Source organism: Brachyhypopomus gauderio, chromosome 1 (assembly GCF_052324685.1).
Source record: "Brachyhypopomus gauderio isolate BG-103 chromosome 1, BGAUD_0.2, whole genome shotgun sequence".
NCBI lineage: Eukaryota > Metazoa > Chordata > Actinopteri > Gymnotiformes > Hypopomidae > Brachyhypopomus > Brachyhypopomus gauderio.
The window spans coordinates 54097584-54125288 of record NC_135211.1 but is presented as its reverse complement, the minus strand read 5'-3'; the positions used below and the strand labels follow the sequence as shown (position 1 = coordinate 54125288).

General features: G+C 39.2%; 3 protein-coding genes and 2 long non-coding RNA genes across 5 annotated transcripts in view; 3 read left to right on the top strand and 2 right to left on the bottom strand.

The window, feature by feature from the left end:
* The first annotated feature begins 1574 nt into the window (after positions 1–1574).
* LOC143525838 (uncharacterized) lies at positions 1575–3153 on the top strand. The gene is made up of 3 exons (XM_077020254.1): positions 1575–1731; positions 1889–2074; positions 2461–3153. The coding sequence occupies exons 1-3, from the start codon at positions 1699–1701 to the stop codon at positions 2650–2652; spliced, it is 411 nt and encodes a 136-aa protein (XP_076876369.1). The 5' UTR covers positions 1575–1698; the 3' UTR covers positions 2653–3153.
* Positions 3154–4064: 911 nt separating this feature from the next.
* On the top strand, positions 4065–8516 carry LOC143525845 (uncharacterized). Its single transcript, XM_077020268.1, has 3 exons — positions 4065–5629; positions 5755–5940; positions 6311–8516. Exons 1-3 carry the CDS (start codon positions 5597–5599, stop codon positions 6500–6502), a joined length of 411 nt encoding a protein of 136 aa, XP_076876383.1. The 5' UTR covers positions 4065–5596; the 3' UTR covers positions 6503–8516.
* Positions 8517–14890: 6374 nt separating this feature from the next.
* Positions 14891–27705, top strand: part of LOC143525868 (uncharacterized) — a 33878-nt gene continuing 21063 nt past the window's right edge. Inside the window, exon 1 of the long non-coding RNA XR_013133745.1 lies at positions 14891–15156. This is a non-coding gene — a long non-coding RNA (uncharacterized LOC143525868). The remainder of the gene's footprint in view (positions 15157–27705) is intronic.
* LOC143525863 (uncharacterized) lies at positions 15747–17489 on the bottom strand. Its single transcript, XR_013133744.1, has 3 exons — positions 17364–17489; positions 17086–17142; positions 15747–16972 (listed from the first exon to the last, which is right to left on the bottom strand). It is a non-coding gene; the product is annotated as an uncharacterized LOC143525863 (long non-coding RNA).
* On the bottom strand, positions 21521–25685 carry LOC143525597 (uncharacterized). The gene is made up of 3 exons (XM_077019759.1): positions 25480–25685; positions 25204–25254; positions 21521–25109 (listed from the first exon to the last, which is right to left on the bottom strand). The coding sequence occupies exons 2-3, from the start codon at positions 25235–25237 to the stop codon at positions 21637–21639; spliced, it is 3507 nt and encodes a 1168-aa protein (XP_076875874.1). The 5' UTR covers positions 25238–25254; positions 25480–25685; the 3' UTR covers positions 21521–21636.

Below are 27705 nucleotides of genomic sequence, written 5' to 3'. Positions count from 1 at the left end.
AGCACCATAACGTCATTCACCAGTGTTATGAAGCATATATTTGTATGAAGTGAATTATTTGTTTGATTTTCACCTTACTTTCTGTGGGCGACGACTTTTGTCTTGCCAAAATCTGACCTTTCTGTGTTCATTAAATGATCGATATTTCTGCAGTGAAGCAAATTTATTTTTGTAAATTAAATCTCATTTGGGAGGGTTTCAGCTTTCATATGAGTCATTTCTAAAACCAATTGATGAATTTAAAGTCAGGTTATAAGCTTTTGTTTCCACAACATGTATAAGCGACAGAACTTATGTCAGGGACTGTATTTCCATGTTTTAGAAAGGCTGTGGTATCATTAATTAGTTCATTAAGAGTGCATGACAATAAGTAGGCTATACACTTACGAGATGTTGCCCCAAGGTAGGAGTTCTAATGGAACAGCTGCTGAGTGAACAATCTAGGTGTATAATTAGCATTTCTGCCTTTTTTTTCTGCCTGGACTCAATGCTTAGTTCTGTGAAACTACACACTCAGTGTTTCGTTTTGTACCTTTGTGTACAAAAGTCTAACAGGTTAGAACACAAGAATGTGGTGGGACAGTGTGGAAGGACTAGCCATCCCAGAAATCAATACAACAAAAATGTAGTGGTCGTCCATCTGAGGGAGGGAGGAATTATAGCGAGTTATAAACAGCGCTTTCAAATAACCAGCTGGGAGGAAGTAACCAGACAGAACAGATCAAAACAGTACACAGGAGACACAAGGGTGAATGTTCAAAATAAAGAACTCCCCGACAAGCCCAACTAAGTCTACATATTAATCCTGATCTGCTATGTTGCTATGTTATCTGTTTGTTGCAATGTACTTTTTACACTTGTTTAGATTCACATGGCTGTATTGACATAGTGTGGTTGCTCAGGGTTATGTGGGTAAAATAAAAAAGAGTATTAGGCAGCACTTTTTAAAACCTTTAATTCTGTCCACATTGCTCTAAATATCTACATGAGACTCACTGTAAACTCACTACTAGAGAGACAGGCCTGGACAGAGAGTCTTTACTGATCTTGTCTTGCAGGGACCCCTTATCACTCAAACCTGTCTGGTAACCGGGGTTAACAATGATCATGGTACCAGGTCACCGTTGTCCCTGAAGAGCACCACAGAGAAACATGTGGACATACTGGGATACTGGGAAGGCAGGCCCATGCCAGGAGCAGAATGGGGCCTTCTCATTCATTCAAAACTAATAATGCGGTGGCCAACGTAATGTGAAAAGCCCGATGTGTCTTGAGGAGAATTGTGGGCTCACCAGTCTGTTTATTCATCACAAATGCACCTGTTTTGGTGACCTGATCAATTCTTACCTCACCATCTGTTTCTAGCAGCTCGTTTCTTGGTGCCCGAATCTATCCACACATGTACACATAAATGCAAGCAGATACAAAATAAGTATGTATAAAGTTTAAGTTTGTTCTCCTTCTCTCTCTCTCTCTCTCTCTCTCTCTCTCTCTCTCTCTCTCAATAGGTGTATGTTTTGGCTGCAAGCCCAGCTGATCAGATAAGAAAACCAAAACACCAGTGAATTATTGTAGGTGATTTCCAGACTGAAAGAAATTTCACTTTTGGTTTGCAAAGCGATATCTTGTTTGGTAAAACCAACACAGCACCAGAAAGCTGTTAACTCACATGCTGAGTGGTACAGTGAATGATTCAACATGGCAACTCAAACTCAGCCAGTAATGGAAAAGGTATGACTTATTTTTCTACTATTACTCTATAAAATTCAAACTTGTTTTCAAAACACTTACAATGCATTTTAAAGGAATTTTCAAAAGTCTCTTTCTCTCTCTCTCTCTCTCTCTCTCTCTCTCCCTTTCTCTCCCTCTCCTTTTCTCTCTCTCTTAGATCACTGCTTTTCAAAGCTCAAAATCTAAAGTGAGACCACAAGTCAAAGGAAATCCTGCTGATTTTGATGGGTACTTAAAATATTTGGAAGACAGCAGCCATATTGGGTTGTCCTGTAATGGTGCCGATTCTCCTGTGTCTGGACCAATTACAATCAAAGTATTTGACAGTTCCACTGGCACCCAGGTATATTTGACAACGAATATGGTAGAAAACTACAATTACCCTGCACATAAAACAAACTTTCTGTGTGATTTTTTTGTTTCTTCCCCCAAACATTTTATTTCAAATTTAGAAAGTAGATTCTGTTTGGGTCCACAATATAAGTAGCAAACTGGGGAGGCAAGTGTTTAAAGTCTCTTATGTTTAAAGTGCGCTGACTGACTTTGAACTGTAGTTTACTGTACTACATTTTTACTGCCATGTGAAAATCTTTAAGCTCTTAGAATAAGAAAAGCATGTTATAAGTTGGTGCTTTAAAAGCAGCATGACCTGCAATGTACTTGCATGATTTATTGGTTTATGTTTTAATTGCTAATTATGCTGTTTATCTAATGTTCAATTACAATAAGATCTCCCTGAGTCTGGAACGCACTGACACCATTGAGCGTCTGAAGCAGATGTTGAAGGAACAGAAGCTGAAGATGGAAGACATGGACCTCGTTTATAATGGCGTTATCGTTCAAGGTCCACAGACCCTGTTGGAGCTGAGAGTGACGCCTGGGGCATGTTTCCTTCCCGTCTACAGGTGCCGTGGGGGTTAGGGGTTGTGTCCAATTCTCACACTGGGGGTTAAGGGTCATGTCCAGTTCACACACCATTACTCAAAACGTTACCCTGTTAGACTTACTCTGTTAGGCTCAACATACAGGTTTTTCTTTTATTCTTAAGCATTCCTTGATTTTAAGTGTTTATAAGGTATAATAATAAAAGAGGTGGGACTCTGGACATTGTGGAGACATTTTCAAATCCTTCTGTTCTGATGAATATAAGTCACTGTTCTCTGTTTGAAATCTTATTGTTCTATAACTTTAATAAATCATTATGAGCTCTTGGTGGTTCCACAGTGACCAAATACAATGGAAGAAAATGTTAGAATGTAATGGGACGTTCCAAAAATATACTTACTTACTTGATGGCATTAATAGGTTGAATGTCAATTTAAATATTATGTATTTGTGGTTATAATAATAATAATGTGGTTTTTAATTTATTTTTTTCACTGATGGTATTCTGGGATCAAATAAAAACATTTTGCTATCCAACTTTGCTAGTTTCAACTTTCAACTTTGGTAAATGAAATACGCTGTAGCTAGACAATAGATAACTGGGAGCAAATATTTAAATATTTATTTATATTGGATTAAATTAGATTAAAATATTTCCATTGGTTAAAACCATAATTTACAGCCTTTTTATATAATTATCACGCTGCATCCCTGAAATACCATTGCCTAACACCAGAGGGCACTATATGTCAACTATCCGTTTATTATTCGTATTTTGCAATACAATGTGTATACGTTGGTCCGACACGGTAAAGCAACACAACTGCTCCCGATCCTTTTGTCAGTTTTGTCAGATGTATGAAGTGCTGTTTCAGTGATTAGTATTAAGAATGTTGAAAGCTTGAAACATTAATATTAGGCCTATCACTTTCTTAGAAAAGTTTACATTTGTTAGCCCATATTCTGTTCACGTGCTAGTTAATGTTATGAAGCTCAGTCAAGCTTCAATCCACTTTGTTCAGGCGCTGAGCTGGTATAACTGCAGTCAGCTGTAAATGCATTCCAAATACCCAAGCTGTTCCCTGCAAAGTGGACTGCAAGGAATTGAGTCATTTGAACCATTTCCCACATACTGGTCACTGCAGTGGACAGTTATTTAAAAGCAGTAATCTACTATGTTCATGGATTTAAATGTTACATGCTGTACCAGTCAATTTAGTGGATGCTACTAAAATTCCTGTAGCGTGCCACCCAGTGGCCAAAATCTGCAAGTGCAACCAACCGCATAGTAAACCATAATGGCTGATGGACGGTCAATATAATCCCATGTGCTTCAGGACATTGTATTGTTTGTCTACGACTTCTCAGAGGGCCTAAAATATTCCTAAAACATAAATATATATAATTTATCCTATCTACTTACAGTTTGACAATCGACATCTAAACAATTACAGAAATATAAGCAAATAAATTATTCACCCGTGTCTATTCAATCTGTGTTGGAAGGTGAGGGGTTAAGTGGAAGCCTGTGAGCCTGTGTCTCCCCCTATCAGGACTGTGATGCCCGCTATTCGTTTACAGAGGGCCTGGCAGTTATAATTCAGCGCAATACCAGTTTCAAATGACAGTAAAATTGACCAATCATATCTTCCCTCTTAGTGGGCGGGCTTAACTGTATGATAATTTCCGCCCGCTGTGGCGACGCTAGCTGTCGTTAGCACCACTGCTAGCTAGTTTCGATTCATTCATTTTATGTCCTCGTGCGCGTTGTTTACATATTCCGCTTCTGATGAACACTGAGCTGTGAACCTCATTTTGTTGGAACCTTATTTTGCTTAAGAAGTTATCTAGTACATGTGTTATTGTTTGTTGCGTTTCTAAAGCTGTACTGTCATCTCAGTTTTTTATTTTTTATTTATTGCAGTTAATTAGGAAAGGAAGCAATTTTTTTTCGGAGGGGGGGGGGTTCGCTACAGCTTCAGGAACTGTAAAACCCTTCTACCAATAAACATATTTTCAGTTAAATAAAACATATGAACAAGTAGCAACATTTATGAAGTAAAATATTAGATGTTTTGTTATATAGATTTTCTGAAAGGAGTAAATTACTATTAGCCATGCATCCACCACAGTGGGCATTATGCATCTTAGAGATAGTTCAGCTATGTGTTTTACTCCATGTTTTGGTGAAAGAACATCTTCAGTATATGTCCCTGTAAATCATTGAATTTAATTTTGTTTTGTAGTTTACAATGATTATACTGTAAAATACAGTTTTGTGTACTGTTTGTTAGCAGTGTCAGCATCTCTGTCATGGCCGATGGCAGCGTGCGTGTTACCGGACAGTGAAGGAGATTCCACGTCACTTTTGTGATTCTTAAAGAAACGTTGACAGGGCTGATGAACAGCAGTCTGGAGAAGAAAGCTCAGATCAACAAGTGCTAGCAGGAGCGCTAACTACAGTTATGGAAGCGTAAGGAAACAGATGCCTGCTGGTCAGGAGAGAAACAGTGTCTGGAAAGGCAGAGATGAGACCCTGAGGAGTGTCAGCACCTCAGAGAAACACCTGGACATGAGAGAATCACAGTGCAGAGATACTGGGAAGGCAGGGCCATCCCAGGGTACACGGGGTCAAATGCCTCACCTCTTTATAAACCCTGCACAACCTTTTAACCCTGCTGTTGGTTTCATCTCTATATATGCATTCAAAATATGCTCATATATCAGTGCTTGTGTTATTTCTCTCTCTCTCTCTCTCTGTCTTTTACGTCTCTCATTAGATTGTCCTTTTTTGGTTGCAGCGCCTACAGATCACGTGATTAACAAGAATAACCAAAATAAACAATGAGATTTTGTAGGTGATTCCCAGTGTGGCAGAGGTTTCTCTTTTGGCTTGCATTGATAAAAATGATAGGTAAACCCAACGCAGCACCAGACAGCTGTTAGCACACATGCAGAGTGGTACAGTGAATGACTCAACATGGCAACTCAAACTCAGCCAGTAATGGAAAAGGTATGACTTATTTTTCTATTATTACACTATAAAATTCAAACTTGTTTTCAAACACTTTTTATTGATTTAGTTAAAATGCATTTTAAAGGAATTTTCAAAAGTCTCTCTTTTTCTCTCTCTCTCAGCTCACTGCTTTTCAAAGCTCAAAATCTAAAGTGACACCACAAGTCAAAAGAAATCCTGCTGACTCTGATGGGTACTTAAAATATCTGAAACACAGCAGCCATATTGAGTTGTCCTGTAATGGTGCTGATTCTCCTGTGTCTGGACCAATTACAATCAAAGTATTTGACAGTTCCAGTGGCACCCAGGTATATTTGACCATGAATATGGTAGAAAACTATAGTTACCCTGCACATAAAACTTTGTGTGATTTTTTTCTTTTTTTCCCCCCAAACTTTTTATTTCAAATTTAGAAAATAGATTCTGTTTGGGTCCACAATATAAGTAACAAACTGGGGAGGTCAGTCTCTTGTGTTCAAAGTGGACTGACTTTGAACTGTAGTTTAGTGTACTACATTTTTACTGCCATGTGAAAATCTTTAAGCTCTTTGAATAATAAAAGAATGTGTTACAAGTTGGTGATACCAGCATGACCTGTAATGTCCTTGCATGATTTATTGTTTTATGTTTTAATTGCTAATTATGCTGTTTATCTAATGTTATCTAATAATTCTCCAGATCCCCCTGAGTCTGGAAAGCACTGACACCATTGAGCGTCTGAAGCAGAAGTTGAAGGAACAGAAGCTGAAGATGGAAGACATGGACCTCGTTTACAATGGCGTTATCGTTCAAGGTCCACAGACCCTGTTGGAGCTGAGAGTGATGCCTGGGGCATGTTTCCTTCCCGTCTACAGGTGCCGTGGGGGTTAGGGGTCGTGTCCAATTCTCACACTGGGGGTTAGGGGTCGTATCCAATTCACACACTGGGAGTTAGGGGTCATGTCCAATTCACACACTGGCAGTTAGGTGTCGTGACCAATTCATACACTATTCATACTCAAAAGGGTTCAGAACAGGCTTCTTTGACTTACTCTGTTAGGCTCAACATACAGGTTTTTCTTTTATTCTTAAGCAACCATTCCTTGATTTTATATGGTTATAATGTACAATATTATGAGGGTGGAACTCTGGACATTGTGGAGACATTTTCAAATCCTTCTGTTCTGATGAATATAAGTCACTCTGTTTAAACTCTTATTCTCCTACAACATGGTTTTTCTGCTCAGGTTGCATATTTTGCAGCAGGTTTAAATGCAATTGTATATGATATAACAACGCTGTACAGTATGGTTAACATATATCAATACATCGGCGCAGATGTAAATTCTGAAGTGAGGGGGACCAAGCTGTACAATATATACGTTTATGCTTGTAGATGCTAGATTTCGGATGGGGTCAATATAAATCTGGAGGGGACATGTCCCCCCCGTCCCCAGTGCCATCTGCGCCCCTGTATCAATATTGAAATCAAATTTTAAGGCTGCATCCCTGAAGTACCTATATCTAACACCAGAGGGCACTATGTTTCAACTATTAGTCATATCCCCTCATTATTTGTGTTTTGCACTATGGTGCATTGGTCAGACACGGTCAGTATAATAATATAATATAACAAACCGCATAATGGCTGATGGACGGTCAATATAATCACATGTGCTTCAGGAACTGTAAAGTCCTTCTACCAATAAACATCTTTTCAGTTAAATAAAACATATGCACAAGTAGCAACATTAATAAGTAGAATAATAGAGGTTTTGTTCAAATATAGATTTTCTGAACACAGTAAATTACAATTAGCCATGCATCTACCACAGTGGGCATTATGCATCTTAGAGATATTTCAGTCATGAAATGCATTTTACTATGCTCCATATTCTGGTGAATATTTCAGTTTGTTTGATTTTGAATTTTTTATTTGGTAAGGTGGTTCTGTATACTATATAAAGGCTAAATATAAATGCTATAAATCTTTAAAAATTTGATATTTTGCAGATTTCTCCTTCATCAGCACACTGTGTTGTGTGGTTACTGTTATTACATCATCAACAGCCATGTTGACTTCATTACTGCAATTTAGCAAAACTGTGACTCAATTCTTTTTACTCTGATGAAAATTGTGGAGGATGACGATCATGATTTACACTTAATTAAATACTGAAGCCATTTTAATTGCAGACATGGTAACTTTATTAATTTTGATGAATACATGTTTTTAGCAACATATTAATATTGAAACATTCAGTGCATGTTTAAACATTTTTAAATGCTTGAAGGCACAATATGAGAACCTAGCTGTGGCACTCTGATATGTTTCTTTGATAATAGTAACACAGTGCTCTCTGTGTGAACTCTGATTATCCTCACTGATTCTTCCATCTGCTGTGCAGCAAGCATTTCCACTGATTCATCCTTTGTGTTCTACTTTTTTCATATTTCTCATCCAATTAAAATAAGTCATTTTCGAATATTATTGACACACCACTGTTTATTCAGCTACGCAAAAGATACACCTTCCCCCCAAACCGCATTAAAAACTGTGTCCACATAGAAGAAGTATGACAGAGAAGTATGTACTGTTATCTGAGCAGATCAAAGCCTTTGGCTGTGCCCTCAGCAATGTCCTCCTTCCTCCACACCCCTCTGAAATATAAGAAGTGCGAAACTGAATCAAGTGTGTCTCTTTTTTTCTTTTTTTTAATGAAACAAGGTGTGTCAAACGTGGGCTGTGTGTACCATTAGACAGGTTTAGAATGAAACACTGAAGATTCAAAGGCTTAAGTGCAAGTTGGAAGATAAACATAGTCTGTAAACAATTCTGTGTATATATTTTAAATACATTGGCCACCACTTTTCTTATTCAAAATGATGTACAAATACCACTAAAGTGGCAATCAGATAAATCCAGAATGATAAAGTACCAATAAACTACCGAAGTAGTTTTTAAAAGTGAAAAAGGTTCTTGTATGAATTTTAAATTGTTTTGGGGTGATTGGTGGCATGCTGTGTGTGCATATCTTCTGATATTCTTGTCTCTTTTGCTTTCCATGTGTCTGACTGACACTTAATACATACTGTAAATAATGTTTATTTGTAGTACAAATAAAACTGAACCTAGAACCTTCAACCTTAGAGACACCCTAAACATTGGACCGTTAACACAACTCTTTGACTACTTAATTTTTTATGTTGCAATCATGTGAAAATGTTTTGCTTGTCTTTCATGGATATGAGCATATTTGGAAACAGTTTCTGAATGTGCAAACTCTGCCTTTTCCACCTGGTGCATGGCTTTTATACCAGTGTGGAGCTGCCGTGTGTTGGACCAGTCCTACAAGAAACACCTGAACTGCTAGAAAAGAGAATGCACACATTAAAAGATACAGTTACAAAGCATAATCCAATCAGCATTATAAAGTTAAGATGCAAGTCCAGTGCAAACAGTGTTATTGGAAAATGCAGACATGGGGTAAACCATGACACACAGAATATCAACCCTGGAACACTGGGGCATTCTTTAGCACGTGAGTAACCAGCATAACAATGAGAAGTAACCGTAGTAACAGATGTTTACTGTTGCGAGACAGGGACGTCATGTGGTGGGCGGAGGAATCCCGGTTGTGCTAATGAGACACCTATGTTCCTCTTACCAGAACTATGTAGTCACAAGATGTGGGGAACCTAGGTAGGGATCCCAGTGAGGTCCAAAAAGAAGGTTTTGATTGAGGCACAATAAAACTAGAGCTTCGCCATGAACTCAGAGTGTCTCTTCTAATGTGAGCACAACGGCAGTCTTCTGACAGACAGTTCCTGTGGCACTTCTGGACTACGGCAACAACCTGTGTACCTGCATTATTCACGCTGGGTCTGACGGCTCCCTCACGTCACACAGTCACGTCACGTCAAACTGTCACATCACACCGTCACGTCACACCATCCAGCGTGTACTTCCTGTCTACGCCCACACCACCCACTCTGCCCCATGCGTGTGTATCCACACAAGTTATCATCCCCATAGTTACCATCCTTATAGTTACCAGCTCTGCTCCATTCATCCACACCCTTCACTTTTATGTTGTGTTCCCGATTATTATCTGAGCTCAAGTGAAGCACCCTCAACAATCCAAAAAACCACAGCACAAAACCAACACCATTTTCTTTTAATCAGATAGAAATTGCTGGAATGAACGTGTTAATAATTGTTTGGGACAACCCAGTGTTACTGATGGACAGCTTTCTGAGTTTAAAGGTGGCACACCACCCACTCATTACTCACAGTCTGTTTATGTAGCTTATGTAACCAATTTTGTTATATTTTTTGTCTTATTGATGAGATTTTTTAATAAACGTTTTAAACAAGAGAGCCTCTTGAGGTCCTCCACAGGAGTCAAGCCACCTGAGTTTGCCCAAGTTCAAGGAAAGTGTCTTCTGAGAATGAGACAACGGTGTCACACAGTTTGAGTCATCTGACCAGGTGACACTTTGCGTTTAAACCAGAAAAATAGTGCTTTTGGTGTTCTGCAGTCTGCTGTTTGCACCGGAAGCGACACCCTTATTTACAATTGCCAACAAACCATCGAGTTGGACCTTCTTTTTCAGCTTCTGTGTGATATTAAAAACATAAAGATGTCCGACATGTTGCCAAAACACTCACCAATTCTGAACAGTTCTGACTCAATGAATATATCATACTTCACCGCCTCACAGCAGCCGTGTGGCTCGCAACAGCAGGGCGCTATAATTGATCAGATATAAAACGTTACCCTCTTGAGTTGGTAACGCTGAAAATGTTATTTTATTTTCGCCTGCCACTATTGTCTCGGTTATTCCGTTATTAAACGTACATTTTGTAACATAATTTTATTGATCGAGTTGTTTTTAATTGAAAGCACGTAAGGTGCATCACACACCACTTCCGTCAGACTGAAGATTCTCCACCAGGGGGAGCTGTTATCTCTGTAGGGCTGCTACGCAAGGGTGGTGATTCCCATCAATGTTATTGATGTTTTATCTTTTATCTTTTGCAAATATATAAAAGACATGCATTCATTTGTTTATTTACATTATATATTTGCGCATGTTCTGCTGGTAGTCTACGACAGACCACATTCTTTTCGTACTTTGTATGCTTGTGAAGTCTGTCTGTCTTTAGAAGAAAAACCCGTAGACGGAATGACCGATAAGAAAAGGTGGAGAAATACTTGTTTAGTAGCTATTTACATAACCAAACACATTTAGACTTATAATCTAAAAAAGCTACGGTGCCTCGCCCGAAAGAGGTTCGCCGACATTTACCAGACGTGTTCCTAAATGTAACCATGCTCTGAGAGGAATGTTTCCACAATATTTGGACTGTTTGAGAACCTTGACTGAGACATTTTGAAAAGTACTTTAGTCATTCGAGGACTTAAGAATGATTTACTGCCTTAGTGAACTTAGTGACCGGGTCAGTAAAACGAAATTTTACGTGAAAAGTCATGTGAAATATTAAAAAAAATACAATCACCAATATCAATACAAGTCAATCGCTCTCGGAAGGTGTTTGGTCAGAACTGCCCAAACTGCTCCGTATTACATGGAGACCGCCTAACAAAACATAATTCAAATAATTGTCTTCTACACAATGTCTTCTTCTAAGTTCTTGTTTTTATTACTAAGAAATTGTGCCAGGTGAAATTGTGCCAGATTGTTCCTGTAAAAAAATTGGTAAAAAATTTCTAATATCAAAATGATCCGCTAGCTAGAACAAATGCCGGACGTGCAGAGAGAACATGCTATATGGCTCTTAACCTGAAGCTGAACTACATGTAGTCTATTGAGCAGCAATGATATTTCTCGAGCTGCAACGTTTTTCTCACATGCCTATTTCAAAGTGTTTATAGGGTGTGTGTGAATTTCACCTGGGTTCACTGAAAAAATGTTCCTTGCCTTGGCTGTGTGGGTTAGGTTACATTCCAACAGCTGAGTCACAGAAAACAGGCATGTTGCAGACTCGATGTCACATCCTCATTTCAGAAGCACGCGAGAGTCTGCAGAGAAAAAAAAGTTTGTTTGTAAAATGAAAACGTGCAAAAGTACATGCGATAACCATACCAATAGCTGGCTAATTAAAGCTGATGTATGCTTGCTTTTAATACCTACTGCTGCACTGTGATTCTTGTGCATTTCACCCGTTAAACTGATGAAAAGAGATCTCCACTCATGAGATTAGTGAAGTTTTATGGGATTAGTCAAGAAATATTTTGGGATTAGCGAAGAAGTACAATGACCTTTTCTGCAGACGACAGAGTCTGCTTTGATGTCGCTGGTCTACTGACATTACTTTGTTAACTTAAGTTATGAATTATTAATGCTCATTGTTTCTTAATTAAGGCTGTAAATAACATAGGCCAGGGAAACGTTTATGTATCAGTTTCGTAAAACTCTCCATGCTGAGCCGTATGTCCTGTAGGCCAGTGTTTCTCAACCTTTTTTCAGTTGTGGCACCCTTTATATGCATGCAAAATTTTAAGGCACCCCAGTTTACAATGCGTTAAAAACACAGGCTTTGGGGGGTGGAGACGTAAGTTGTTGACGGGGGGGGGGGGGGGGGGGGGGTGTGAACGTAAAATGGACACAAATTAAGTATTATATCGCAATCTTCGCGGGTGGTTGGCGCCAAAGCGAACTAGTAACTCATTGAATCATAGATATGGATCAGATAAATAGACAAGATTTTTTTTTCGGATGTGAGATATCGGAAGTGTGCCGTGAGAGCGTGTGAAAACGGTCAAATGCGTGTGTCTCATGCTCAATGCGTGAGCGTTGGCAACCCTGAAAACATACTCTCTGCAACCATCTCCCGGCCAACCTAACACAAAAAAAGTGATTATTAAGACAGAGAGCTGATGTGACTTACAGTCAGTGGGAAACCTGCGTAATCACGTGCTGACCTTGGTCATATGCAGGTCATATGCACGCTTTGAGCGTGAGACTCACGCATATTTAGCGATTTCACACGCTCTCACGCCACACATGGAATTTCTCACGCTTGAATATTATTATTATTAATAATTTATTTTTTAAATAATCTAATCGCCGCACACCGCAGCATATTCAGCCAATCCATCGGTTGTATATTATAACAGGTTGAACCAATCAGAATATAGATCGCGCTGTTTCTTGGTAGACTTTAGCCAGCCCGCTCCCCAACCACACACACACACACAGCCGCTACACTAACCATCGCGACAGATTCCAATCCCCCCCGCCTGAAAAAAAGCTCACGCCCACCAAACTTGAGAGATTTGGTCATATGAAATACATTTTAATGATTTTTAAAGCGTATAATAACTTCAATTTTTAAAACTATAGTTTTTTATTTCACATCAGAATATTTTGACGGCACCCCCGATGAAGACAGACAACCGCGGCACCCCGGTTAAGAAACGCTGCTGTAGGCTACCTAAGTAGGAAGTGATTGATTACTGACTGTAATTGATAGTGGCCTATGCTGAGTTCTGATTTTGCCACATAACCTGTTGGCAGTAGCTGTTCTAGGTCATTTGATCCTTTGCATTATGAATCAAAGACATTCTTCTAATTATTCCATAGATTATACATCAAATATTATACACAACCTTTTCCTGCAGTGTTTGATATTAGACATGAAAATAAATATACAGCTTTTGCCCTAATATAAAGTGGGAGATTGAGGGTGTAAAAATGATTTAGTAAAGTTCTTAAATCACCCCTTTGAAAATATGTTTATATGTAAATTTGTATAAAATATATATATATAGTTATAAGTTTGTCATCTATGTCCCAAATTACTTTGTACTTCTGACTATAGCCACTAACAGTAAATTGAAACTTGTTTTTAAATTTCTTGTTTATTATCCCTTGTCTACATTTCAGCAAATTGCTCGTAAGATGTTTAAATGTAACAGATCCTTTAAATCCCAAACTTAATAAGTAGGCCTATAGCTAATAGCAGCCAATGTTTCTAAGTCCTGACCAGGAAAACAAATGCTGTTTTCACACTGGTGATAATCATCGTCCTCTATCTTCATCATCTCAAACGTTTTCCATTACGAACCAGAAAGCAGTAGTCAGGTATAATGAGTAGGCGACAATGCCACTACAGCAGGGACGTCAAAGTCAAATACACCGAGGGCCAAAAAACCAAATTTGCTACAAGCCGAGGGCCGGACTGGTTCAATGTTTATTAAAACATATTGAAATGATTGCACATATTGAACCAAGACCCAACACAGTGTATACTATTTAATGCTTAAATGAATAAAGCAATATTTTCTTATGGATCTGTCAGTAATTTCAAGTGAAAACATTTTTCAACAAGCAAACAGATAAAAACAAACTTCCTTCAAAGAAAACATGTCCTGTACATTAAATTAATTAACTAATAAAGGTTTGAAAAGTGCTGGAATTTAGGCTAAAGCATTTGAAAATGCTTGAAATTGTAACGACTTCGTTTCACAACAAATGTATTACGTTAACAAATACGAGCCTCTTGTAATTCCAAGACAAAACATGAGAGAACGTGAAGACGTTAAGATTGGGCGTTTTGAAAATAAACAACCATTAAATAATGTGAATAAAAAAGCGAATTATTTCGAATCATTTCGACTATATGTATAAATATCTAACTTAAATAAGTTTAACTGGTGCGCGCAGTTACAAAATTCGAGAGGCGCACGACCCTCGCGCACGGGCAGAGCCACTGCGATTGCGTCATTTTCGCCGCGCGGACCCTCGCCGCTTGTGTGCGCGGCAGTGACTTCGCGGGCTACCGTTGCATTGTGGGGAATGTAGTGTTTGTGCGTGCAAAACACCATCGGGAGGCTGTGGCCTGCGGGCCGGTTCTAATAGTAATTAAATATCATCCAGGGGGCCATAGATAATCAATCCGCGGGCCGGATCTGGCCCGCGGGCCTTGACTTTGACATATGTGCACTACAGGGACCCTGCCTGCATATTTCTTGGTTGTGGGCGGTACTGGTAAAGTCAGTAAGTCTGTCAATTAAATGGATGGAAATTGGTGAAAATGCCGCTTTTAAATCGCTAGGTGGTCGGTGAAAATAAGGACTTGTCGGCCATAGTTGTCGGCCAACAATGTCATTTTGTAATGCTTTTTGAAGTAAATGATCCAGCATAGTTGTAAATCATGTGAATCTCTAAGTGTATTGGTTCAATTAAACGGATAATTGAAGCCAGGTGTTTCAATCAGAGGATGGCGTTTGTTAGTTAAACACGCTATCAGTCTGATATTTACCACACGGGCTCATGCGGTTGCAGTGCAGTGGTGCAGTGTTTTGAGTGAAAGAAAGTCCTCACGGCCTCAGAAATAGAGGCTTTAAAACTCACAATTCTGGACATTACAAACCACATTTAAAGAGTTTAGCCTCCACTGTGAGCGAGTTCTCTTCAGCAATCACCCCAGGGATGCAGTGAAGTTACAAAGACCTGCTAACATATAAGGAGCTACAGTCTTCCACCCAGACGAGAGCGGTGCATAGTCAGAATTGGTAGGTGTAATCTGTAACTGTATTGTAGTAACTTCCATACTGTGAGTCAGTGATTTATGGTATCCTCTACCCAATGGGTTCCATATTAAAAGTCAAAAGTCATTCATATTTTGTTTGTGTGAAGAAAATAGGCATTTGAATGATGTAATTTGTGTGATCTATTACTATAAACATTACAAATTAAGGTGTTATATAACTGTATTGTCTAAGAAATCTCCTGGTTTAATGAGAACACCTAGAATCGATGTTTTGACCGTGCTGGTTAATTATAGCTCAAGTGAAATATTCTCACTGGACTTCTGTAGTTATGGTTTCCTGTTTGTTAGTCCTGTAACCCATGTGTTTTAGTTGCAGGTTGTGTGTTTTCTCAGTAAGTTGTAATACTATAGGGCTTAATGTGCATCATTTGATGGATCTGCTTGTAGTGAAGCTGTAAATATTTGAAATAGTGCTGTGGCACTTCCAGCTATCCTTCTGTGGAATTGGTCTGTGTTCTTGGTGGAGAAAGGAATAGATTATCTTGTTTTATTCATCTGGATTGCTGGCTTTCCCACATGGTTTTTTCTCTTAAAGATGAGGGGACAAAACGGTATTTTCATCACTGTTTATTTTATGAAACTGTAAAATGGATTGAGAAGTTCATAAATACATATACTCACAGTATTTCCTAAAGGTATTCAGTAAGAGCACTAGTAATTAATTTTAAATATAAAATTCAGAGTAACAATAATCTTAAGCAATGCATATGATTCGCTCACTGTTATGTCAACATAAGAAGAGTGTAAATGTTAGTCATCAGGGTCTTTGCTTCTTTAATGACTGTGTTGCACTGTTAAGTAAGTTTAAAGGACGTCCAAAGTGTTAATTCAGTATATCTGAGGTATAGAGAAAACAATACTATGAAGAAATAATGAGAGCTTTTTTCTGTTGCACTTTCAAAATTAACAATAGAACACTGTTTCATATAAAAGAATTAAATGTTAATAAAAAAACACTTGGAAAGTAAACAAGGTTATTAAAAGTACATACGTGATGGCAAAAGTATTTTTAGTGTACATAAAAAAAAAGCTAAAGATGTACATTGCACATTGTTACACAGCCTGCTGTGATCAATAAATATAATAAATATCCACAGCATAATTTCAAAACATTAAAACTACATACAGTATTTTGTAATGACATGTATTTCAGAGTTAAAGTAGACTTGCATTTATGTACATTATACACTTAATAATGCTCAATATAGCTCGGAACACAACTTCATATGTCTTCAGTGAAATAAGTAGCCAGTGCTGAATAAAAACAAAATAATAAATGCATGAAGCCCATTTTCATGTCCGGATCCTGACTGCATGAATAAATTTGTCCATGTTGGTTAGCACTTGAGGGTTGAGCACATAACCACATGGCTAACTGCTCATCAGACGTGAAACAATAGCAAGACACACAGCCATCATGACGGTTGCTCGACATCTTGTATTGCCTGATGTTGCCAACTCATTTATATGAGCGATAGCCACAGCAGATGGAGCTGTGGTTGTTGTGGCACCAGAAGTCACAGCTGCAGTTGTCAAAGCAGGAGTAGCATCGGTGGTAGAGAGAACTACCGTGGCGTTGGCAACCGCAAAATTCATGGCCATCATATTTGCAGCTTTGAAATTGGCATCAGCGATGAAGGTAATGATCATGTCTGCAGCAGGATCACTCGGAGACGCCACGGTTGTGGTTGCTGCTCTTGCAGTTGTCACAGCATTGGCATTGGTAGTTATTGCAGCTTGACCAATAGGCTGACCAGTCATGGTTTGGATTTCGGCGCCTGCCGAGAAAAACGTTTGATTTTTTTTTTTGACGTTGACGTTTGTCAAACTAGTTATTTTAATGGCTTCAATATTCAAAGTTCTTCACCATTGATTTGTTATTGTGACTTACCGATTAGAAGGAAAATTGTTATTGTCGTTATCAGCATCATTATTAACTTTCTTGAACCTGCAAAAGTAGTTGAGAAGAATCATTCAGAGATGTTCCAGTATCCAGAATGTCTACAGGCCTGAAATAATTAGAAATGAACTACTTTTCTACTCCAAAAATTAGTATAATGATTATTTAAATACATTACATAAACATACACTACTAAATGTGAAACCTTAAATTATTACATTTAAATAGATGAAATAAAAATGCAATTAAATTTATAAAATGTTACTCACCACACCAGCCAAGATGCTTTTGCCTTTAGAAAAGTGTAAGGGTAGTAAAGTGGCTTGCTACTGTTTCACTGTCCGCTTTTCAAACTGTCTTATATACACCAGACAAAAACGTTGGCCAGAAATAACTCCTCCTGTCCTACCTGACTTGCGTTTATCAGTGATCATCAGTGACACTTTGTGTCTCTTACGTACAAACTGGGTGTGACGAGTCCAATAACAAAGGCGCAATTCCGTCACACAATGGAGGAAAATGACACAGTAGCATAACTGTCATGTCTTGCAGTTAGTTTCATACCCATATCTAATATATATATTTTTCATATATGACAAACTGAGTTTAAATTATATTAAGATTACATGTCTGTGTCTTTACACACTAAATGTTACTAAATGTATGGCTTGAACTATTATTTGCAGGATTTGTTTGTCACACCTTGGCCATAGTACCCAGCCATACTTTGCATTCCGTACACACCTACCACAGCACTCGCGCACACTCCCAGTCGCTGATGTATTTGTAGTAGTTGGCCTCTTCACGTAACCTTGTTTATTTGCACTAATTTAGCCCCTACAGGTGCCCATGTCCATATGTATTCAAGTGATGACTACTTCAAATTAAGGATGGGGTCAGTGTACGTGGCTATTTTAAATGGATCTACACCCCCCCCCCCCCCCGTACATATTTATTACTAACTACAATTATGTATTCTTAGATGGTGTCAAATGTTTAAAGAATTGAAAGTGTTCTATAGATATTCCGAAATGTAATGAAATGTGCCATATTTTGTCAATTGTGATTTTTACAACCCAATCGAAATTTGTCCTCCGCTTTTAACCCATCTGTGCAGTCAGACACACACACACACTAGTGATTACTAGGGGGCTGTGGATCACACGTGCCCAGAGCGGTGGGCAGCCCTAGCCCGGCGCCCGGGGAGCAGTTGGGGTTAGGTGCCTTGCTCAAGGGCACCTCAGTCATGGCCTGTCTGGGAATCGAACCCACGACCCTCCGGTCACAAGACCAGTTCCCTAACCGCCAGGCCATGACTGCCCAATTCCATCCAATGTCGTGCATTTTTTAAATCGAATAAATGTTTTCAGAAGTAAATCTGTCCTGTGAAATGAGTACAAAGATGTGTAAAAGGTGTGACATGACCAAGTCCAGTAGTTTTGCATTAGTCACACTGCCTTATAGCATCCAGGGCCAGATTAATGTATGGTCCAGTTGGGGCTGAAACACCAGGGACAGAGGTGCCAGAAGACCATTGGCTGACTGGGGTAAATCATGGTTCCAGTGAGTGTTCATCCACGGAATCCTCTGGTTAACTGGGTAGTGTGGGGAAGTCATGATTCTAGTGAGTGAACATTCCAATAGAAAAATTGTAATGACGTAGACCACTCTCATAACAATAGGTTTGGCGATTTTTAAGAAAATACAGATTTGATTAGGAGAATGGTTTTCAAAAATGCTAACAGCATGCTATGCTATGAGCAAAAAATGCTCATAAATAAAGAATAAAGTGAATAAAATAAATTTACAAAATTAATTACAAAAATACCAAATTAATTTCACCTCCAGAAAAAACAGTGAAGACAATATGAGCAAGAGTAGGTCAGTAAAATTCATTTAAGAGTTTAAAAAACCAGTTTGGCTGATTTTGAAAATGCAGCTAAAGGCATCTTGCCCCGTCTCATAGATCTTACAAAAGTGACATGTCACAAAATCATGCATGCAAAAACCATACAGATCAGTTTTTATGTGAAAAAAACTACTTTTGTGTACGACGGAGGCATTTGAAAAACGACTTGACGTGCATGTCATTGGGATGTAAAATTCAGTTATGGATTGATCAAATATTTCACCTCCCTCAATGCATGCAAGCATACCATCTAATAGGTTACAGCCGTCATTCAAACATGGGAGATATCCAAGTCTTGCTGCTGAGCCAATAACCTTTTTGTTTGTGCTGAATGCATTGGTTGTGCTTTGTAAATATACATATGGAAACACTATACGGCTTTGTAAATATAAGGTAACTATGGAGGAGACCTTGGGGAAAGTTATCACCAGGACATTGCGTAGTCTGCCTCCAAGTGTCAATGAAGCGCACCTGTTACGTTTGTCATGCTCCCGTGACGTGTTTAAGGTGTGTAACAGGTTGCTAAATCACCATATCAAGCATTTAATTTATAAAGATGTATAAAAACAAGGTAAACAAAGTATTCAGAAATTTATACCCAATCTCAATTGCAATGGTTGTTTTTTAAGTTTTTGTTTTTGGAGTTCTAACCAATTACTCCTAAAGAAAGCAAGAAATTCTAGTATTGCAGCTACTGAATTCTGCTAGGGAGTAATTCATGTGAACATAAAGAGATGTGTAACATCTACAATTTACAAAAATTGTATTGCATTCAATATTTTTTAACATGAAATAATTTTTGTCTGAGTTGGTGTTCCAGCAATCTCTACACATCACTATATATTGGTATAGTAAAAGTAGTTTGGCAAGATGACTGCACTTGTATACAAGAAACATGTGTATGACTTTCTGGACAAGTTAATTTAAGGCTATATTTGAAACACTCTAAAATTGTCCTTTTAATGTACTTCATAAAAGAAACGTGGTGGTTAAAAATAGCACCACCCATTTTAGCACTCCTGCCTTTGTTTGTACACACCAGTGTTGTTGCGTAACTGCTGAGACATTATACTCTCTTACGCACAGCCTGACGTTAGTGAGCAGTTCATGAAGATTTCTGTGACTTCAGAATAAAATTTGTGTAAACATATCCATTCCATTACAAACCTCGAGTTTACCTTTTTGCAATGTTTTAGCATGGTATATTTAAGGAAGACATTTATTTGATGAGTTAATGGAATATTTTCAGTGTGGAACGGCATGCTACAGCACGTACTGTAGCTACATGCCATACCTCCCTTTATTAAGAAGTGATGAAGTGATGACTGTTTACTTACTAATCCGTGAGTCACTATTTTGCTTTGGTCAGCCCTCAGTTGAACTTTTTATCTTTTTTTTTTTTTTTTGCTGCAGACAGCCTCTGCAAGTTGTCTAAATGTACTGCCTGAATGATGTACGTCTACAGGATAAATGTGAAGTAATGCTATAATGTCTGTATACTTGGTCCAGAACACCTGGGTGTGTAGGAGAGAAGGAGAGTAAAGTGATTAAGATCCTTGCATGTGAGGAGTATTTTGAAATGAATACCATGGTTTCACCAGAAACCAGTAGAGATGTCAAATGGGTGTGATGTGTTGAGACCAGTGGGTTAACACGGGCAGGAGAATTGAGTCATTTGGAGTTTGTGATGTCTTCCCAGTATAACTCGTCCTTACAGGAGATACAGTAGTCAAGGCGGGTAGATATGAAGGCATAAATAATAGTCAGACTGATGGACGGATGATCTAATCTTTGCAGTGTTGTGCAAGCGGAAGAAAGACGTTTTATAGCATAGAGTATAGCATTAACGTTTTCCTGTTCTTTTAAAGAGTTGTATGTTTGTAGAAGACTTCTCACTGCTATATTTTCTGTGTGCGCGCATCTGTGTAACATTAATTACCATTATTAATTACTCATTACCAGGGATGCACCCATATAAAATTAATCCCAAATCATCTAGTCTCAGGTCTCACCCATTCCTAAATGTTTTAAAACTTCGAGTCACTGAATCACTGAGACTTTAATACATTTGTGACAGCTTGAACTTTAGCCACCTTTTGGAATCAGCCTACCTGTCCTTCCTGGAAAAGGACAGTTTTTTGGGAGATGAATTAATTATAACAATGTTGGATGTTCCAATACATACTTGAATTTGTTATACTAATTAATTTTTACTAATATTGGCATAATAAATATCATTTATCTAAAATAATTCAAAGAAATTGGAAATTTGTAGATTTTGGCTTGATTTATGAATTTGGAGTTCAAAGCATTTGCAAGTGCCTTAGTAGTTATTACACAAACATGGTACACAAGACATGTTAACATTTTCAGTACAAACTAATCCTATTTGAGTGTATTTCTCTTATTGTATGCATTATGCAGTTTGGTGTACAGCAAAGTTGTATAATCAATAGAATAAAACTTAACAAATAAAATGTTTAAACTTGTACAATATGCTGAAGAGCATTCATAATGTAGCTTTTGATGTACTTTATTGTTTAGCTTTTATTTTTTAAATCTAATTATTGCTATAGTTAAACGTCAGGCATCAGTATGCGAAAACTTGGCAAGAACGTAGGAGAGATGCACAGTTAATTGCTTAATATGTTTGGAATAAATGCAAAACACAAAGCCGTGAACAGGCTTGTTCTGTAGCTTATTCCACTCGAATCTACATTCTGATGTACTGACTCTTTTGTGGTAGTGGTTATGGCGGTAGATATCCTGGATGGTGCTGTGTATGCAGTGGATCTCTGTGATGGACTAGTTTCTGCAGCTTTGCCAGGGAAGACTGGGGTAAGTGGTACCGGAGTACCTGCAGATGTCAAGGCAGCAGCAGTCTGAGTCCTGTTTGGTGTAAACGTAGATGATCGTGATGTGACCATCTGAGCAGATGCTGTTATGATGCTGGGAGATGTGGCGGTACCTGTAGATGCAGCTGCTGTGGCAGGGGCTACAGTCACTGTTGTGGATCCCATATTGATAGCAGAGTTAGTGGTGGCCCTGGTACTTGTAGACTTTGTACTTCCTGTGGAGGTTGATTGAGCAGTTGTATTTTGATCAGAGGTTGTATCGGGGACAATGTTTGAAGATTTGGCTGCAGTTGTCAGGGTGAACGTGGTGTCAACAGCAGCAGTACTTGGAGATGCGACACCTGAAACTGCCGCAGACCCAATGCTGGAGGAAGCAGCCGCAGTTATGGTAGAATTTGTGATTATATTTCCTGTGGGTGTTGAATGATCAGCTGTTATAGACTGAGCTGAGGCTGTGGCAATGGTAACGTTGAAAGATGTAGCCGCACTTCCAACAGTGCTGGAAGGTGCCACGGTCGCTGTTGTCGAAGCATGAACTGCAGTAGAGTCGGTTGTGGGAGAAGTCACGATGGTACTTCTGTTGACTGTGAATATCGACTGAGCAGCTGTTGTATTTTGTTCAGAGGTTGTTGCAGGGAGAGGCTTTGAAGACTTATCTGCAGTTGCCATGGTAACTGTTGTGTCAACAATAGTACTTGTAGATGTGACCGTTGCATTGGTTGAAGCAGAATCCGGCATAGACCCAATGCAGGATGTAGCAGCCACAGTTATGGTGGAATTTGTAATTGTACTTGCTTTGCCTGTTGACTGAACATGTGTAGATGGAGCAGAAGCTGTTGTATCGATGGGGCTAAAGGGTGTAGCCACAGTTGTAGGGGTGACTGTTGCTGCGTTGCTACCACCAGTAGCGCTAGATGCCACAATCACAGTTGTCGAAGTATGAAGTGTTTCAGCAACAGCGATACCACCAGATGGCAAAATAACCGTTGAAATAACCGTACGACGGGTAGAAGAGTCGGTGGCAGTAGCAGAACTTGTGTAAGAGTTTATTGTATTTTCACTGCCTTCGGATATTGATTGAGCAGCTGTTGGATTTCGAGTAGAGGGTATTATGGCGCCAGTGCTGGTAACTGTACTCGTAGACGTAGCTCCTATGGTAGGAACTGCAGTTGCGGTTATGGATCCCACAATGATAGCAGAGTCTGTGGTGTCTGCAACATTTGTTGTACTTGGACTTTCTGAGGATGTTTGAGCTCTTGCAGACTGACCTGAGGTTTTGGCAGTGGTGGTGATGGAAGATGTAGTAGCACTAGTAGAGGCAGCTGTAGTGCTAAAAGTTGCCGCAGTCGAGTCAGTGGTGGCTGCAGCAGTTGTGGGAGAAGTGACGATTGTACTTCTGCTGCCTGTGAGTGTTGATTGAGCAGCCGTTGTATTTTGATAAGAGGTTGATGCAAGGACAGGGTTTGAAGATTTATCTGCAGTTGCCATGGCAACTGTTGTGTGGGCAATGGTACTTGTAGAAGCGATGGTTGCGTTGCTTGAAGCAGAAATGGGCATTGACCCAATGCTGGATGGAGCGGCCACAGTTATGAAAGAATATGCTGTTGTGCTGCCTGTAGTTGACTGTGCAGGTGTAGATGAAGCAGGAGCTGTTGTGATGGCGCTAGAAGACATAGCCACAGCTGTAGGGGAGACTGTTGTGTTGGCAACACCAGTCCCGCTAGATGCCACAATCATGGTTGTCCAAGTAGGAAGTGTAGAAGAGTCTGTGGTAGTTGCAGTAGTTGTGGAAGAGTTTGAAGTTGTACTTGTACTTCCTTTGGATGTTGATCGAGCAGCTGTTGTAATGGGAACTGAGGGCATCTGGCTGCCGGTACTGGCAGAAGTGGCAGTACCTGTAGACGTCGTTCCTGTGGTAGGAGCTACAGTTACAGTTGTGGATCTGAGAACGGAGGCGGTTATGGCTGTGGCACTTGTTGAAGACTTGATAATTGCACTTGGATTTCCTGTGAAGTTTGATTGATCAGCTGTAGTGGTAAAATATTCTGCAGTCTGCGTTAATGTACTTACACTGCCAGAAGCTGTTGTAGTGACGGGGCTGGTGGTTGTAGCCACTGTTGTAGGGATAACTGTTGCTGTTTCAGTAACAGCAATACCACTAGATGGCAAAATGACCGTTGTTGAAGTACGATGTGTAGAGTGAGTGACCGTAGCAGAACTTGTGTAAGAGTTTGTTATTGATTGAGCAGAGGGTATTGTGGTGATGGCACTGGAAGATGTGGCGGTCCTTGTATATGCATCTACAGGTGCTGTTATGGATCCTGCAATTATGGAAGAGTCTGTGGTGGCTGCAACATGTGTGATGGACTTGGTAGTTGTACTTGGACTTTCTGAGGATGTTGATTGAGCGCTTACAGACTGACCTGAGGTTTTGACAGTGGTGGTGATGGAAGATGTAGGAGCACGAGTAGAGGAAGCAGTAGTGCTAAAAGATACCGCAGTTGGTGGTGTCGAAGCAGGAACTAGTGTAGAGTTGATGGTGGCAGCAGGACTTATGGGAGAGGTTATGGGTCTTCCACAGCCTCTGAATACCGATTGAGAAACTGTTGTATTTTGATCAGATATTGTTGTAGGGACAGTGTTTGAAGATGTCATGGTAGCAATTGTGTCAACATTGGCAGTACCCCCAGACGTGATGGTTGCACCTGTTGAAATGGGAACTGGGTCATTGCGGGCTGAAACTGCAGCAGTTGCGGAAGAAATTTCGGTTGTTTTTGTACTGCCTGTAGTTGTTGACAGAGCAGGAGCTGTTGTAGTAACGAGGCTGAAGGATGTTGACACAGTTGTCGGGATAACACCACTACCGCTAGATGCCACAATCGCAGTTGTCAAAGCAGGGAGTTTAGAAGCGTTAGTGGTGGGAGCAGTAGTTGTGGAAGAGTTTACTGAACTTGTAGTTTCTTCGTATGTTGATTGAGTAGCTGTTGTAATTTGAGCTGTGGCTACGGCGACCGTGCTGGAAGATAATGAAGGAATTGTTTTGTTCAAAGTAGAAACTGTAGTTGAGTCAGTGGTAACGGCTGTTGTGAATGTTGTACTCTTTGTGGGTGTTGATTGAGCTTCCATGGTAGACTGAGCAGAGGTTGTTGTAGTAGCAGCATTTGCACAGGCGACATTATTAATAGATTCCCCAGTTTGTGGTGTTCCTATCACAGCTGCAGAACAGGAAATATTGAATATGATTTGCCCTCCTGGAGAAGAAATATTCAGTTACTCGGTTTGTCACTTTCATAATACATGCAAACATTGTGTCTTTTGAATTGTCCTTTCATCTCCCCTGCTTACCAATTAGGAGAGAAAGCAGCACCATGGTTCCCATTACTGTTTTGTTTGAGTCTGCAAAAGAGATTAACAACTCAAAACTCTAGTGCCAAACGAAATGTCTTAAGTGTTTAGTCATTTTGCCATATTCTGTACTCATTGTCATCCGTTATGTGTATCTACAATCCAATCCCTTAAGTATCTCTCTTGTACGTTTCATACAAATGTCTGGTTTTACCTGTTTGTATTCAGAAATCTAAGTCACATTATTTTAAATTTAGGCAAGAAAGTATTGCTTACCAAATAAGGCAATGTGAACTCCAAAATACTTCAAAATAAGAGTCTTCTGTTTTTACAAATGGTGCAAATTATTTTGGACAAAAGTATGTTCCGTTATACTCAAGTCGATGACCATGGTAATGGATCGTTTTTAATTGTCGGAGCCAAGCTCAAACTGCTCTCATGTAGCAAGGAGACATCAGGTTTAACATGCATGATTGAATATTAAAGATCAGCATGTTGCACAACTATTGAAACGGTTTCTCTACAATCTTTCATGGGTGTGACCTACACAAACTGTTAAATCACTGTCAATAAGATCATGTCATGTATACTGGCTATACAAGTTTAGCTATTTTTTTTATGCATCAGTAGACCTGTCAATATATTACTATGTACTTACCCTCCCATCTATGGAGTAACCAGCATGTTTTTGCTAACTTTGTCATGATACAGTCAAATTTAGACTGCAAGCCAACATTGAGACTTGGGTGACTTTGAGCACACCGTCAATATAGGACATTTAAACTCCCCAAATACTCAACACGCAGCTTCATATCAGCTGCAATTCTATTCCATCCTGTCCTTTTATCGACCACATGAGAAATAAGAACAATAATACAATCGTTCACTCTGTGTAATCAGTGTAGCTGTGTTAATGTAACATCGTTATTGCATTAAAATCACTATGATGAAGAAAATGTCTTATACAATGTCAGTTGGTATTAAAGTCAGGGTTGCCAACTCTCACGAGTGTGAGACACACGCATTTGACTGTCTTCACACGCTCACACTGTGCCATACATCTGATTTCTCATGCTGAAAAAAATCTAGTTTGTTTATCTCTGATCTACATCTATGATTCAATGAGTTACTAGTTCACTCTGGCGCCAACCACTGGTGATCGATCGCTTTAGGCACAGCAGAGAGCAGTTTCCTTTTCATAACACCCAATACCCCCCCCCCCCCCAAGTCAACAAAAAAAGTTTCCTTTTCATATACCCCCGTCCACACACGCGCACACAAAAAATCTCACTCCAATTGATTTTGAAAAGTTGGCAACCCTGTTAAAGTTCCTTGACACTGGAAACGACGTATACTTAATCCTGATGGTCCAACAGTGTTCAAGCTGATTTACATTTGTTGCAAGTAATATTGTAGAGAACTTCTGTAGTAATGCATGAGGTTGAATGAGTGACGTTTGATCTTTTTGTGCCCGGCTTTGTGGTGGCTGTGTTGATGCAATTCCATTTAGCACAGTGGCAGGCTACGATACCACAGTCATTAGCTGTGTCGATATAGAAACATTATTAACCAGAGAATAACTGGCACTAGTCTGCCATGGAGCTAGACTGGACTGGAAACTGTTATATCATGCAGACAATATAAATATTTAAATTGCGTAGTTTTTCTTGCTAAGCAATTTTGCATTCTATTCTTTGTCTACCTACCTATTGTGTGTCTTTGTCTTGAAAAGATTGCGGACATGTTCATTTCTGTTACGAACTGTTATGATCATGAAATTTGTTCATGGGGCATGTATTGTTTCATTGTCATAAGACACTTCCAGTTAAACTTGCATTTGTTTATTTTTTCTCACTTGCAAAAACAATGTTAAGGAGCTATTTGTGTATGTAGTACCGAATACACTTCAGTGTCAACATGCGTGTTCAGATTTGCACACTAAACCCACCTAAGTAGTATAGAAACAACTCTCCGAGCGCCAAAATTGACAGTCTTTTGCATCAGTTGTCATTCATCCATTTATGAATGGAGCCATCCAGTCTTGCCCAGGGCACAAAAGGCGTCCCCGTTTGAGACCGGCTTTCCTCATGTTCTCTTCCTTATAGCATTGTCATTTTTGGGTTCCCCCAGGCTCCATCCTGGATTTCTGAAAACCTGTTTTTAAATGTGGGTGTGTCCTATCCGTGTCTTTGGAGGTTTGTTATGGTTCCATCCCTTCATCTAATCAAGCAAATGAGGATTTTCAGGAACTTTTTTTTTTTTTTTTTTTTTTTTTTTGTGAAGACAGAACAGGGTGACTCCTCACAAGCATAGATGTTGCATATATCTTTACTGGATGGTTGTAAAATGGTGACAATGAAACTAATGAAACAAGACTAAGCAAGACAAGTTTTCCCAAACCAGATTGTATATTTTTGAGAAGTGTAAATGGGATGGGACCTGACAAACTTTTAGGAAAAATACAAGCATGACAGGCCATTAGATGCATTAGATACAAATAAT

What these genes read in the sequence shown, in the direction of transcription:
- LOC143525597 (XM_077019759.1), bottom strand. Translation starts at nt 25,237, where the DNA reads ATGGGAACCATGGTGCTGCTTTCTCTCCTAATTG. An exon ending in GCTGCTTTCTCTCCTAATTG is followed by an intron (nt 25,110 to 25,203) that starts GTAAGCAGGGGA and finishes TTTCTTCTCCAG; the next exon opens with GAGGGCAAATCATATTCAAT.
- LOC143525838 (XM_077020254.1), top strand. Translation starts at nt 1,699, where the DNA reads ATGGCAACTCAAACTCAGCCAGTAATGGAAAAG. An exon ending in CTCAGCCAGTAATGGAAAAG is followed by an intron (nt 1,732 to 1,888) that starts GTATGACTTATT and finishes TCTCTCTCTTAG; the next exon opens with ATCACTGCTTTTCAAAGCTC. An exon ending in ACAGTTCCACTGGCACCCAG is followed by an intron (nt 2,075 to 2,460) that starts GTATATTTGACA and finishes AATTACAATAAG; the next exon opens with ATCTCCCTGAGTCTGGAACG.
- LOC143525845 (XM_077020268.1), top strand. Translation starts at nt 5,597, where the DNA reads ATGGCAACTCAAACTCAGCCAGTAATGGAAAAG. An exon ending in CTCAGCCAGTAATGGAAAAG is followed by an intron (nt 5,630 to 5,754) that starts GTATGACTTATT and finishes TCTCTCTCTCAG; the next exon opens with CTCACTGCTTTTCAAAGCTC. An exon ending in ACAGTTCCAGTGGCACCCAG is followed by an intron (nt 5,941 to 6,310) that starts GTATATTTGACC and finishes ATAATTCTCCAG; the next exon opens with ATCCCCCTGAGTCTGGAAAG.